Source organism: Diachasmimorpha longicaudata, chromosome 18, assembly GCF_034640455.1.
Source record: "Diachasmimorpha longicaudata isolate KC_UGA_2023 chromosome 18, iyDiaLong2, whole genome shotgun sequence".
Taxonomy (NCBI): Eukaryota; Metazoa; Arthropoda; class Insecta; order Hymenoptera; family Braconidae; genus Diachasmimorpha; species Diachasmimorpha longicaudata.
Genome location: NC_087242.1, coordinates 4,587,997 through 4,602,354, shown reverse-complemented (window position 1 = coordinate 4,602,354; position 14,358 = coordinate 4,587,997). Strand labels below are relative to the sequence as shown.

At 40.6% G+C, this 14,358-nt stretch overlaps 2 protein-coding genes across 6 annotated transcripts in view; one reads left to right on the top strand and one right to left on the bottom strand.

Annotated features, from left to right (window-relative positions):
• Window positions 1-14,358, top strand: part of Trh (trachealess) — a 74,477-nt gene that overhangs the window by 16,682 nt on the left and 43,437 nt on the right. For 2 of the 5 annotated variants that reach the window (XM_064137186.1, XM_064137192.1), the window contains exons 3-4: window positions 1,881-1,928; window positions 5,402-5,431. The exons of 1 other annotated variant lie outside the window; for it this stretch is intronic. In XM_064137186.1, coding sequence (XP_063993256.1) covers window positions 1,881-1,928; window positions 5,402-5,431 — 78 coding nt within the window. The remainder of the gene's footprint in view (window positions 1-1,880; window positions 1,929-5,401; window positions 5,432-14,358) is intronic. 2 more of the 5 variants (XM_064137188.1, XM_064137187.1) reach the window with 2 other exon arrangements.
• Window positions 10,153-14,358, bottom strand: part of LOC135170963 (ubiquinone biosynthesis O-methyltransferase, mitochondrial) — a 49,472-nt gene continuing 45,266 nt past the window's right edge. Inside the window, exon 6 of the transcript XR_010300462.1 lies at window positions 10,153-10,362. The gene's annotated coding sequence lies outside the window, so the exon portion shown is untranslated. The remainder of the gene's footprint in view (window positions 10,363-14,358) is intronic.

Genomic DNA, 14,358 nt, shown 5'->3' with positions numbered 1-14,358 from the left:
GGAACTTTGATGATGGATCCGCAAAGGGACATTTTACACGGAAGAAATTTTTTATGATATCATTGACATTTTATTTTCAAATCCATCCCCCCCCCCATTTATTTATTTATCCATTCTACCAATATCAACGTCATTTTTTTTCCACCCCTTTGAATTATTTCGAGTCTCCATTCTTCATTCCAACTTTCATTCCGCGCGACTCGCAATTAGCAGAAATTGACTATTAATTCAACTTGACGGTGAATTTTCAACGTCTTTTATTTATAATCATTCTATGTACTCCCTTATATAGAATCAAACTGCTAAACTCGATGTGTGCTCGTGTTGTCGGACGTTCATACGTGGAACGAGCTAACGATTGAGAAAAGTCGACGCTCTCTGTATTTACGCCGCCCACGGAGACGAATCAAGATGAGAGACAAAGAGTCACCGAGTTCTCGATTTAAAGTACCTCTGTTCCTTCAGTAAATTCAAAGATTATCGAAATCTACACAAATTACCAAAAAATATATAACTGGATTACGGGAATGATACGCTATTTTGCCGGAGTTTTCTGGAAAAATTCCGTGACAGTTCCGTAAAATTCCCGATCACCGGATTCGCCCCAGAATTACGGAAACGATCGGCAATTTATCACCGAATGGTGGAAGGTAAAAGTCGGTGGAAATTCAGGCTTTTTAGAAGGCACCCGATGTAGCTCAAGTCTAGGTGGCGACTGGTTTACGATTAAGGTGGTTGTTCTTGTGTAATTGGGAATTTCATCATGAATTGGGAATGCCAGGTGACCTTTCACTTAAATTTGTACATTCGAGCGATTTTTTTTCTAAATTGAGAAATCATCCAATTAATGAAATTGATATAATTCAATATAAAGATTGTAACCATAGAATTACCCTCAATGCACCCCCTCGAGTCGGCCATAACACGTTTCCCTCCTAAAAGTGTCCACCGTCCGAAAATTTAATCAGCAATTTTTCAGTGGTGCACCGTAAAAATCACTGAATAAATAAATTTCAAAAACACGAATTTCGATAGTGACCCTTGCGAGTTATCTCGCAGAGTCGTAGGGAGGTGAACAAAGTAGCATGACACAAGACACTGACTTTTATTGTCGCCACGGGGTTTGGTACGTCCGCGGGGGTGCGGGAAGGGGATGGGGATGATTGGGGGGAGGGAGAACAGGTCTCTTCCCCCACGCAAATGAAGATGGAGCATCCCCCGTGGCACGTTCCACGATCTTTCCTGTGGTGAGAATTTTTTTTTTTCCCCGCGAAGAGTGGGGGAACGGCAAAAACGGAAAGAGCCAGAGAAATGTGGAATGGTGCGCAGTTGTCGGTTTTGAGATCAACCCTCTTGCTTGAGTGGGGAGGGGATGATCATAAGGGTTGGTTATAACCGGCTCCGGGGCCACGAGGCCAACACGCGACACCACAACATCACATTTGGCTGCTGTACGTGCAGTCAAAAAGTTCTCTCTCTCTTTCTCTTTTTCGAATGAAAAATAAATAAAAATCGCACGAGCCCAATGAGGTAATCAATCGAATGGTCGGTAATCGGTGCATTTGTTGATGATGTTATCGATATTTTAGTGAAGTTGTTGACCTGATGAGTGAATTTCACGACAATGAACTTTGATCTCTTGACTATTATTCGGCTCATGAATTAATGGAGGGATTGATAATTGAGACTGTTGATTGTTTATTTTGAAGGGATTGAGACTAGTGAGTGGGAAAATAAATAATCGGTTATTAAGACATGGACGTGGAGAGTTACAGCAGAATGTGGCAAACAACTGCGAACTTGTACAGCACTTACAATCCGCATACCGCAATTATGCTGCAAGCGAGCAATAACGAATTTCATTCGTGGTTTCATTCTAGGAAGCCACCCATGGACGACGTGGGCAATCCAACATCCGTCAACGCACGGTGAGTAAATTTCCATAAATAAACAATCTCAACATCAAGTGAAATGTAAATAAAATTGATGAAATCATCGTAAAGGTTTCAATGAGCTCGCGGTGACGTAGGACTTGATTAATTACGATAATTTTGGGAAATAAAATCATAGTAATTGGAAAATCATTGATGGAATGGCTTTTCGTTATTCGCGGCTGGCTTTTGATCGTTATCGTGCCGTTTATGTGGTAAGAATGAGTCCCAGGCTGATGGGCAATAAGGATCTCCAAGTAAAGCGGTTCCCAAAGAAGCCCTTTATGATCCTATCTCTCTATATTCTACAGCGATTTCCTTTGAGCTCTTTTTTTTTACTATTCTCTTCTCACCCACCTTCGCCACTTTGGGGAGCGGCCTATCGCGCCGTCGTAACAATTGAACCGGTAATAGAATCACATTTATTCTTATTACCCGAGGAGGTCAACCGGCCCACTACGCCGAGACCCTTGCCCTTTCTCATCGTCACTGTCTTTCCCTTTCTTTTCGCAAGCACTCGCTTTCACGAATGGATTTTCGATCGCTCCAGCATCGAGCGAATTTCATGAATTTTCGATTATCGGGGAGATACCGTATTTATTTTACATCGCTAACGATTTCTCAGGCTATTTATTAACAAATGTTGAACTTAACTCGGTCAGACAGCCTATATTGAATTTTTCGCGGGGCGATAAAAGTCAGATTTGTCGAGTCTCGAAAAACACCACCCAACGCTCATAAGTATAACCCCAGGGGGTGGACGCCACAAATCTTAGGAACTTATCCCCTGAACGAATGTATAAAAGGAAAGGATTAAAATCCGATATTCGTGTACATCTGTTATTCAACATTGGTAAATTTATAACATCATAATTTAAGAATTCATATTCATTGCACGTGATTTAGTGTCAACCCAAAAAGTACTAGCACTTGAATAATTCGTCGTCAATTTACGAGGGGCCATTCACCCCAAAATTCAGTGGCACAATCATTTTGGATTTCACGTCATTTCGGGGAGACGATGAAGTCATTGATTGCAATTAGCTTCCCCATTTTTGTGTATAAAGAAAGTGAAAAATGTAGAATTTAATTTTTATCGCGTGTTATTTCGCCCCGAAATTCAACCGTCAAAAATACAAGTCCCAAATATGTATTTGCGGTCATTGTCTGGGATTAGATGATAACGTGCCTGAGGCCAGGAACACGTGCCACGGTCCCTGAATTTATACGAGGGCTGTCGGATGGAATTCCTAACGAGCAGGTTACCTTCCACTTGTGCAACACAAGGACTTGGAGATCCTTATTCAGGAGCCAAACCAACAGCCCTATAACGGACTCGACTTCGTGACCGAACGAAACTCCGGTCTTCGCCACCTTCGGTGAGACCTTTCCTAGTTTTCCTACGTTTATGCTTTAGTTCAAGTGTATGACGTCATTGGGTTACATCAGGGGTTCAGCATCAGCTGGATCACGTTCTCAATCGCGCGAATGACGTAACAATTGCTTTTTTCTGACTGAATTATTTCGAGGGGTTAATTTGGGGAGGTTTTATCGAGTTTCGTGGGACGAGAGAGGAAAATGACGGAATAATAATTTTCGGGCTTCAGGTTCTGCTTTGTATTTGACATAGTAACGTGACACATGAAACTTGGGACAGTCAGACTGGTAACATTCAATTACAGAGGCGGGAAATTAAATCAGCTTTGCCTCTATTTATTGAGTCCTCCGCAGTGTACCACGTCATTCAGCTGGTCCATGTTCTGGTTCACATGGGCCACGATCCTACATCATCATCATTAATTATTTTCAATATTTAAATTACTTTATAACAGTCAACATAGACGTCATGTCCCAGAATTTTTTTTGTTCGTCGCACCGATTCCACTTTTTTAAATATTTTCTTCGGAAATATCCGTCGGGCTCTTTCCTTCAGGACTTCCGGAGGATAATCATAATCTTCTGAAGAATATAGCCCCGAAATTTCCACCCTCTAGCCCCTGCGGAAGTTCCTTAAAATCAAAAATCGGCGGATGAAATACTCGAGTGTTTCTGGACAGCCGAAATAGCAATAAAAGAAATGACAAAAAAAGTCGGTTTTGGGGGTAACGAGTGCCTAATGACGTACTTTATTTGCCGATAAATTCCGTGGACCATTCGTTCCGCTTCGGAACTCGATCGGCACGAACCGAGTGGACGTGCGCAGGACAGTATTTGTTCGTTTTTCACGGCCTCCCGCGTATTTCGAACACACTGAACAACATCACGTGGCCCAGAACAGAGAACATCTCGTTTCCCCTTACCATTCACTCCTCTTCTTCATCATTGCGAAAGATTCGCGAATGTTTTTCCCGTTGTATACCACCCGGGTAAATTCTCTCAACGTATATCTCCACTCGCTCTGGAATGCCCTTCGTTTCATTTCTCTTATTTTTATTCTCCCGATCTTTTTCATCGCGATGAGGAGAAAAAAAAAACAACATCATTCTAGTTTGCCTCTGATCTTCGATCCAGAACTAATGAAAATACCCATTATACTGGCCAATTCCTGGCAGGTGTTTTGCTGTTAAATATTTTTAAAACGAACGGCTCCAGAAATTGCGCTCATCCTCGGAATTTCATTCTGTTGGGATTTTAAAGAATTCTGCAATTTGGTATTCCAATGATTTTTGTTATTTAATTAAATTCTTCGTGGAACTTCTTCTTGAGTTGCACTCGATCAACGGCTTCGATCGATTTACTCGAAATTTTTCAGGAAGTGAAGCATTTGGATTTATTATCCAAATAAATTTGCCTTTCCATTGAATGAATGTCCGTTAAATACGTGGAAATTCGACTACAGATTAATTTACAGTATTTTATTTTACTTCCTGGAGTAAATTGTTGAATGTACAATCTGCTTTGGGGGAAATAATTTTTTTCCTCAGTTTAATCTCGCTATGATAATTTTTTTTTCACGGTACGTTCTAAAAATGCCTCTCTCTGTCCAATTTTACCTTCGGTAAATTCACCGTACCGTCTTTCTCTCCCACCAAATTGCTTATTAGACTTTGGAAAAGTTGATTCACCCAGGGACTATAATGCGGGGGCCCCTGGCTTCGAAATTGGGCCTATATTCCTGGTAGAGGGATAGCCCTCTTGATAATCTTCCTCTGGTCCATCTTACGTAGAAATTTCATCTCTTTTTTTTAATATAAATATAGCTGATGAGAAGCAACTGTATCTCCGAAGTTTTTCGTTCTTTTTGGCTTCCGGAGCGTCTCGGTCGGTCATGTACCGACCCGAGGCCAGAGCCACCTTAATCCACACCAAAATAACCCAAAGAGTTCATTATTATTCCTCATAAATTCGTCAACAACCCGGGGGGAATGCACATCGCAATAATAACCGAACACCTGTCACATTTCCATTATCGAAAAATCAAAAAATCAGAATTCCATGAGTTTACGAAGATAAATGTTTATGTGTTACAGATTTGAGGAGAGGCACTACGCTTTCGAAAGGTAGGCCAAATAATCTACCACTTAGATCCCGCACAGATGGAAAAAAAAACATCTCGAATACCCGAGATACTGACGTTAAGCTGAAAATTAATCGATAAATATGCAAATTTCTATATTTTTTCTCTCTCTGTGATTGGAAAAAATAAAAGGCGTAATCTCATCCAAAATTGAGTGAGGAAAATCCTCTCTTAAATGCATGGGTGGATATGATTTTTGAATAGCACGAAAAAAAATATTTATAAATAAAAAAAATTGGGGTGGGAGGATACCGCAGGATGCATCGCTTGGCAATTCTGTCGGGTTGCATCTAAAGTAATTATTGCGCCACACGTCGATTAACTTTTTGTCTGGGAGCCCCACACGGTTGAACAGCTTCTACTCTATGATTTTGTACCCAGGGAGAGGAGTGCGCATCGTGAAAAATATAATGACGTTCGGATTTCTCGTGGTATAACCCGAGGTACGGGAATTTCTCTCCCTCTTCATCATTTATTTTCTTCATGTTCGTGTATCTCTCTCAGTCGGTCTGTTACAATATCGTTATTTCACTTCTACCAGTGGTTCAAACAACATTTCAGGGCCTCGCCCAATAATAATTCTATTAAGAATGCAAATGAGACGAAATTTCGTGGGTAGACAAATATAATCGTTGAGGCAACGGTGAAGATAATAATTCCGTAATTGTTGCTGTACCAAAATAGTTCTGTGAACCCCCGTAATGACAGCGATTATTAATATTTCGGTTATTTAAATTATTTCCAAGTCTCCGGATGGGTTAAATGTCACCGGACAATTTTATTTGTTATTAATTTTGCGGCGAGGAGTCGTAAAGGTGACCGGATTTTTATGGTATGGTAAATTTGTTCAATCGGAGATGTAACGACAACGGGAGTTGATTTTTATCAGCGGACAATGGCGGATGGCGGGAGAATTTAAATGGTATCATCACGAATGACGATAAAAATACGGATAAAACATGAAGTATCGATTGACAAACGATCTTGTGAAACAAGATCAATGAACAATAAACGTTCAATCGATTCCAGGACCCGTCGGTTGCTCCAGATCAAGCCCATGATCCTCGGAAGCTCTCGTCTGAACTCGTTGGTAATGGTTCCGGAGAAATAAACGGGTTCGTCGAACCCATCGGAAAGCTATCCCACCTCTTCTCAAAAAAAATTCGAAAATATATTCTACGATTACGCCATATATATAGCATATCCTCTCGAACATGTTTTTGCCAGTTTTTTTGTTGTAGACCCAATAGAAAAAAATATTCGGGGATGATGGTTGTTTTTTTTTCTTGTTGCGAACGGCAAATGAAATAAACCCCCAGCCACCATTCAAAAGGTATTTTAAATCTCTTCTCGGAGAAAAGAATTTCTCAAACAGCGAATAAAAGAATTCCACTTCTCCCTTTCGATTCCATTCAACGTATTTCCACTCTCCAGCGAGTCCATTTGTCTTTTCCCCTGGATCAATGAAAATTCGAATAGACAGAACTCACAAACGTCACTTTATTCGGTGAAAAAGAAGATTTCGTTTGCGTTATTTATTTGTGAATTAATCCGATTTTTTTTTATGTCGATTGAGCGAGAGTGTTCGAGGAGAGGGGGAGTTTAAAGGTGAATGACAATATTGTCGGCTTATCGGATCTCGGATTTGCGGTTACACAGGACTCGTCGCCTACAGCCATTTGACGATCCCTCCCCGTTTGCCCCTCAGTCGACTCCCTTTCACTATCACATTATCTCACTTCGTTTTTTTATTCCCTTTTTCAAACACTTTCCGATCTCCGTCAATTCCCTTTATATTCCACGTGAAATTCGGAGCATCCGAACGCTTCATTCGTCATTTTCCGGTAAATAATTTGATTGTTAAGGGTACACTGTTAATTTCATGAGTAGACGTAAAAAAATTCATTGATCGTCAGTATTGACTGAATTAAATTGAACATCTAATATTAGACCTCAGGGGTTGAAAATTAATCCCCGAAATCCGGAAATGAATTCACATTTAATCCCCACCCGAGGCCACAGGAGTTTCCTAAGCTCGATTGGCAACATATTCCTCATCACAAGTGCAAACAACAAAACAGAGTGAAATATTGTTATTATTGTTTAAAATAATCTCCCGGAAACGCAATAAATATGAATATTTGAATAAACTCATTTATCCAAATCTGTTGTTCCAGATGTTTGGGTAGAATCTTTCGGTCATCTGAGATTTAGACCATCCCCTTGACCAGATAGGGGTCCTCAGAGAGGGGTGATTCGTATCCCCCTGCAAAATGAAAAATGTAGAAAAATCAGTGGAAGAAGAAAAACACCGACAGCCCAATACATTTTAAATGTGTTCCAGCGCATTTGTGGCCCTGCATTTTTTTTTCTCTCATTTCTTTTCTGTCATTTTGGTAAAGGGGGAGGGCCGCGTGTGGCACAAAGTCATCCCCAATATGCCCCGTTATTTATCGCCAGATTTATGGAATAAGTATACCAAAAAGAGCTCACCCCTTGAAAAGCAAAAAAAAAAACACAGTCGGAAAACCTGAAACACTTGTGTATGTGGTTTACATTCATTATTGATGCCTTTGGGTATACACAGGGGTGTCTTCCCTTGAATTTCAGAATCAGAAGAACTCGAGTCGACTGCGAAATGTGAAAAAATTATAATCAAAATTATAATGAGACATTTTAAGTTATGAAGATGGAGTCTCGCTAATCTGCATCGGCAGATTGCTCTGAGAATTGACACGTGGGGTGAATTGGTGGAGCCGCAGTTCCATCCCCCCCGATTCCTCTCAATTTCTCACTCCTTATTCTCACTTGGTGTCTTCTTGAACCCTCGGCCATTCGCCTTCCTTACACCTTCGCACCACAAGACACCAACTCGATGCATATATTAAATCCACTTTAATTGAGACAACGCTCACTCCCAGGACAATCAAAGTACAGCGAATGCTATTTTCTTTCATGCGAAGGAGCGCCCCATTGATTACCGCCCTAAATCGATAAAAAAAAACCATCGATTCGAGAATACCGCATCGGATTCTTTGAGGATATGGACCGAGAGGTGTTCTCGGGGTAAAAAATACGTTCATATTCTGGCGGGGTAATAGAGAGAGGAAAAAAATTAGGTGAACCCATGTAATATGCAAATTCTCGATGAATCCCCTGGAGTAGGAAATAAATCGATGAACCTTAACTGCGCTGCGTTTTAGTTTATCACAGTGGCAGTCCCGTGGGCCAATCTCGGTGCGTATAGTCTCACTATTTGGCTTATTTGGAAAACACTGAGACAGAGTCGTAAGTCTTATCGACTGTCGTCTTCATGGTTCACCGCTTCGGGCGCGATTGGGGAAAAGTCCTTGGGTGAAAAAGATTAATGGTTATTAAAATATACGATTCGACGCATATTGAAGACTCCAATCACAATTTATGCGTTGGAAATGTCATAAAAGACAAATTGACAAATGATTTTTTATTACGTCAAATGGCCGGAGGGAAATTCTGTAGAAAAAATCCCAATTCACGGGCTTTGAAAAATTCCAGTGTTTTCATAGTCAATTTTCCAATCACTTTGGGAATCGAATGACATTTCCCTCGAGTGTCAGAGAATTCGTGATTTTCCCCAGAAAATTGAGTCATTTTTATTGAATATTTCTCTCTGTACAGAAAGCATTTTCTCCTCTTTTCACTTGTAATGGAAAATTGAATTTCTCTTCGACTTCCACCAAATGAAACGATCTTTCACTCACTCAATATTTTTCTTCCTCATTTTCTCAAACCCGTCAGTGCTTGGAGAGAAAAAAAATGGCGTTACAAAGTGACGAGAAAGAATGAAAAGCGATAAACAAAGAGTCACGTTGAAAACTCACCAGTAGTGAATTAATTTTCGGTAGCTGGAGAATACAGGACGTGAGAAATGGCCGAGACAAATGCGGAAGAAAAGAAAAGACCCCTCAAGTGTATAAGTGTGTAAAGTGAGAAGAGTTGAGTGTGTGCGGAGCAGAATAAGAGGGGAATTCCTTTCTTGCCTTTATTTCATTTTTTTTTCGGCGTTGGCGCGCCTCCGATCTCACAGCCATTGATAAGGAAATGCGGTACATGGACATGCTAATGCATGAAAATTCTTCGTTTTTCCATAGTCAAAAAATCCATTCATTCCATTATTATGAACAATGAAAAATTCCACTCGAAAATTAACTCCATCCACCGGCCCTTCGTTAAACTCATTTCCCCAATCGATTTCATATTTTTTCCTTCATTCCCCGGCCAACTCTAATTAATAATTTATCAGTAACAACAATTCCCCAAAAATTTAATGTTCAGTCTACAATATTGTTCATAAAAATTCAGTGAAGTGACTAGAAACCTCACTCAACTCTTAAACAATTTCGGATTATCGAGAATAGACGGATGAAACATAATATTCGGATCAATTAATTAATGCGCCCTATCGTGGTCGTACATCAAGTTCGGTAATTAAACGAGTAATTATAGAATCTCAAGGCGTGGCTCACAAGAGGTTGGATTATCGCACGTCAAGGCATAAATATGGAGCCGGGCGTGAATTAAAAAATCCCCTTTTTTTTCATCATTATTTTTCAACCCCTTTCCCCTCCCCTCTCACCCCTCCTCCCCATCATTCCCGCATTTAACGCAACATTTTTAATTACTCTCCCCCTCCTCGCCGCCGAAAAAGCCTGGAATTTTTCTTTTTCTCTTCATCTCTATTTTCAACTATCTCCGTCTCTTTCTTAAAACTACTGAAAAAAGAAAGACACTGAACATCCTCTTCGGCATCCGAAGGGTGTGCGGTGTTAATTAAATGCACGAAGAAATTTACTGTTCATCTGACTCACCCCTGCCGGAAACGAGAATATGCTACACCTTTCAAACCACTGCGATTCTCCATTTTTCACTCCCAAACTGAAAATAAAAATGAAAAAAATAAATTACTCGCTGATATTTTCCGATTTGGTGGACGAACCGTAAAACTTTGGAACGATAGGATCGGTTATTCATAAGGACAGACCCATAAACAAGTCAATACAGAGGTCCTTCGGTTAAAATATTGAAAAACTTGGTTTTATCAACATTTCATGAATACATTCTCCTGTTTCGAAAGAAAAACAGTACAATTTTTGTCACAAACTAATTAACCGAAATCACAGTCTTAGAGAATTCAATATCACATTTTCAGTGTGATCACGTACCGTGTAACAGACCCTCCGCGATTATGATACTTTCAATTGTACACACCAATGTAAATCAATAATCGAACTCACACGGATATTACTATGTCTCTCGCTCAATAAAAGCCGCCGGTGCCCTAACGTTTTTTACAATTATCATCCTCATTATGCCATCACAAATAAATTCACAAAATGTGAACAATTGCATTGACCTTCGCACTCTCTTTCTCACAGAACAACAAAAAAAATTGTTCACCGGTTTTGATCGGCTCTTCTGAAAATGGATATCCTATCATAAGTCGTCGGATGATCGAATGAATATTGTAACAAAAAATTACGATAATTATCCTTATCTTGTCTTAGCCAGGAATATGATGGAATGAATATTCATGTCTCAGTCGCACGCAGTCTCCTCCGTTGATTATAACTATCCTCTTCCCTGAATCATCACTCATTCAGAATTCTGAAGAAGCTCCCTCTTCAATAGAAGCAATCAAGATTTCCCAGCATTTATTTTTCCGCGATGTTGTCAACTAAAATATTTACTATCCGGTTTTCCCAAAACTTTTACACTTACACGACCCCGTGTATGAACTTTACGTTTAATATTCGCCTCAATAAACAATAAAATCAATTTTTTTCTATGGTACCAGTGAGACTTGTTGAGCCTGTCAATGAAGATCGTTTGATAATTTATCATGCAAATGAAATTGGGAGTAGCAAGTGGTAAGACAACACTGGATAATTTTCTCGACATTAATTGGATGAAGAAAGGCCGCAAAATCCCATGATACATTTGGCCCGAGAGGGGATGAGATGTAGAATATCCTTCTTCTTCGAAAGCAACCACCTTTCACCCTCCACTCCCAAGTTTAATTACGTTGAATGGGGAGAGATGATGGTGCTGGCTGTCCTGCAATAACCCAGAGACACTTTCCGTATCGTCTACAATTATTTGCCGCCCCCTCCCCCCCGTTATGAGATACAGATTGAGTAAATAAGGGTGGATGGAGGGGCGCGGTGGAGTGGCAACTTTCTGTAAAGGTGATTGTCCAAATAGGGCACCTAAAATGATCATCAGGAATTCAAGGGTCGAGGTAATTAATCAGCTGAATGGAATTTTGAATTTTGAAGAAATCCTTTCGCATTATTTTTCGCGAACTGATGACATTCATTTATTTAATTTACTCACATCATCGCGTTCAGGACTCTCCCTCTCTCTCTCTCTCTCTCTCTCTCTCTCTCTCTCTCTCTCTCTCTCTCTCTCTCTCTCAATACTCGAAATTAAATAGTCAGATGATCCAAGAAAGGGATACGACAGCGGAGATGAAAGCAAAGCCAGGAGAACCCCTCATTCTACATCACCACCCGCTCCAATCCACCCCATTTGCTAGCTTGAAAACTCACTGACTATAACGTTCACCCCCTCCCCCGTTCGCTATAGGTGCTCTCGCCAATCTGCTGCTCCTCATGGAATTTGCATACATAAGCTATTAAGCAGCTCTTTTCATTTCCTCCCGTTTACGACAGTTTAGTCAGAATAATGTTTTACAAGATTGCCGTGCGAACGGGTTTACCCCATTCAACTGATTGATGATCAGCGATATTTCATCGGATGCCATCTTACAGTCTTCAGACACTAAAAGATGATCGTGAGGGATAGAGGAGAAAAATTTTTGGATAAAAATTAGACCGCCATTTCAATTATATCGATAATCACTGTGTCATGTGACTGATTACAAAGAATTTACGACTCTAGTACGCGTCGGAGTCCGGGACATTCCTCCCCCGAGTCGGAATTATTTATCAGAGTTGAATTGTTTATTACAACTTCATGATTATTAGACTGTTCCTGTCTTTGTGTTTCATCGGTGGGAAGACGTCGGGAGCGAATATCTCTGCGATTGTCCACTCGAATGACTCCGCAGTTGGTGGTCAAGTATTAGGAGGTGAGGGAGGGAGGAGGTGGAGTGAGGGCTAAGTTGAAATGTCAATGGGCTGCACTGGAGGGGTGAAAGCACCCAGAACCCGGTGGATGTCGTTATGCAAAGAAGATGGTCACTACGGTAATCCTAGATTTACCAGTATCATCCAGAAGGTCACCGCATTTTGGACATCCTGCGTTGCCCATTCTGACCAACCACTTGTATTTTACCAGTCTTATGTCTTCCACGGTCGACCAAAAGTCTGATTGATGTTACGAGTTATTGAAAACAATATCCATATGACCCCGGCAATAAAACTGTGGGGGATATCATTGAGACTTTTGCTTTATGGAGTCGTTTTTTTTTTGGAAACCGAGTCATTTGGACAAACACATGATCATTTCAATTTCAGATGTTACATTTTCTATTGATCACTGTGGGGGGATGAATAAGGGGGTGGATTCTCAAACTCTGAGTCTGTTACATCCAAACAACTGGATTTGCTTATCATCCAGTGACGAATCAGGAACAATTAGCGGGCAAATGAGTCTCTGGGACGTCCCCAAGGAGCTATACCAACCCCCCCATCCCTCCACCACAAACTAGGGTACCATTTCACCCACAGCATTAATGCTGGTCCATCTGATCTGAGATGTGGCATCATAAAGGGAAAGACATTCTTCACCGATGATAACCACACCCCTCACTCAACTAATGATTTTTCCATCTTAATTTCAGTTTTACGACTTTTCTATTTTTATCTTATCAATATCAAATGGACGATATTATCATCCGATATTTTTCTGAAAAATACATGAGAGGATCAGTGATATGTAATTTCGATACACCTTTATCCGACGAATGGTGGCGTCTAGCTGTTTTGGATGAATCATTTATTCTTTTGGCCACATAAAACGACTGCTCACCCTCCATCACTGGCGAGCATAAACGCCGATGGAAGCCACATACAGTGGGAAAAGTAACTGTTGGCTTGTCTATATACAACACCAACTGGTCAGTTTTATGCCGGCGCAGTAGAATTTGATCAAACTTCGTTTTGCGGCCACTCGGGGAGCAATAAGAGGGGGCGTCCAGTCTCTAAACCCCCACCCCATTCATCCCTCCCACTGATCCCCCTTCCCCTGTACTCATACTGATGTCGACCCTAAAACTGCGGCCCCGAAGGGCTCGTGCACTCTGCGTATAAAGTCGGACTGATGAATCAGCCTGGGACCTGTCTAAGCGTCGACGGTCTTTGGGTGAATTAAATTCTCGCGCCTTCTTTTTACTTTAGTTTCAGACAAGATATAACTGATTTTATCGAAGAAAAATGGTGGAATATCTGTGAGGCTGATTGGAGGTGTGATGTCTCAACAGGGCTGATAATTTAAAATTAATTTTGAGATGATTGATCAATTAGGGTTTCAAGCACGCCAGGAAAATAATTTGTTCTGTCAGACGGTGGCAAGTGAACCCACTGGAGTCCAGTCCTATTAACGTCACATGGATTAACGACTGCGAAATCCAATGTACAAACAGTTTTCATCAGTAAATATCAATTTGCCGATGGCTCAACAATTTTTCATTAATTCGTTATATTTTTTCTTCTGCGTCATTCGTTTGACAGACGATGGCTTATTAAAGATTTAGAACTCTCACCGCGTGTCCCTGGAAACACATAAAAACCGGAACTGGGGATGATTCTTTAATTTGCTTGAGAGGAAAGAGGGAACAAACAAAAGCGCCGTAAAAACATCGTAAAAACTTTTGTCTTTTTTTCCGCGAATTTATATTTTTTCATCATT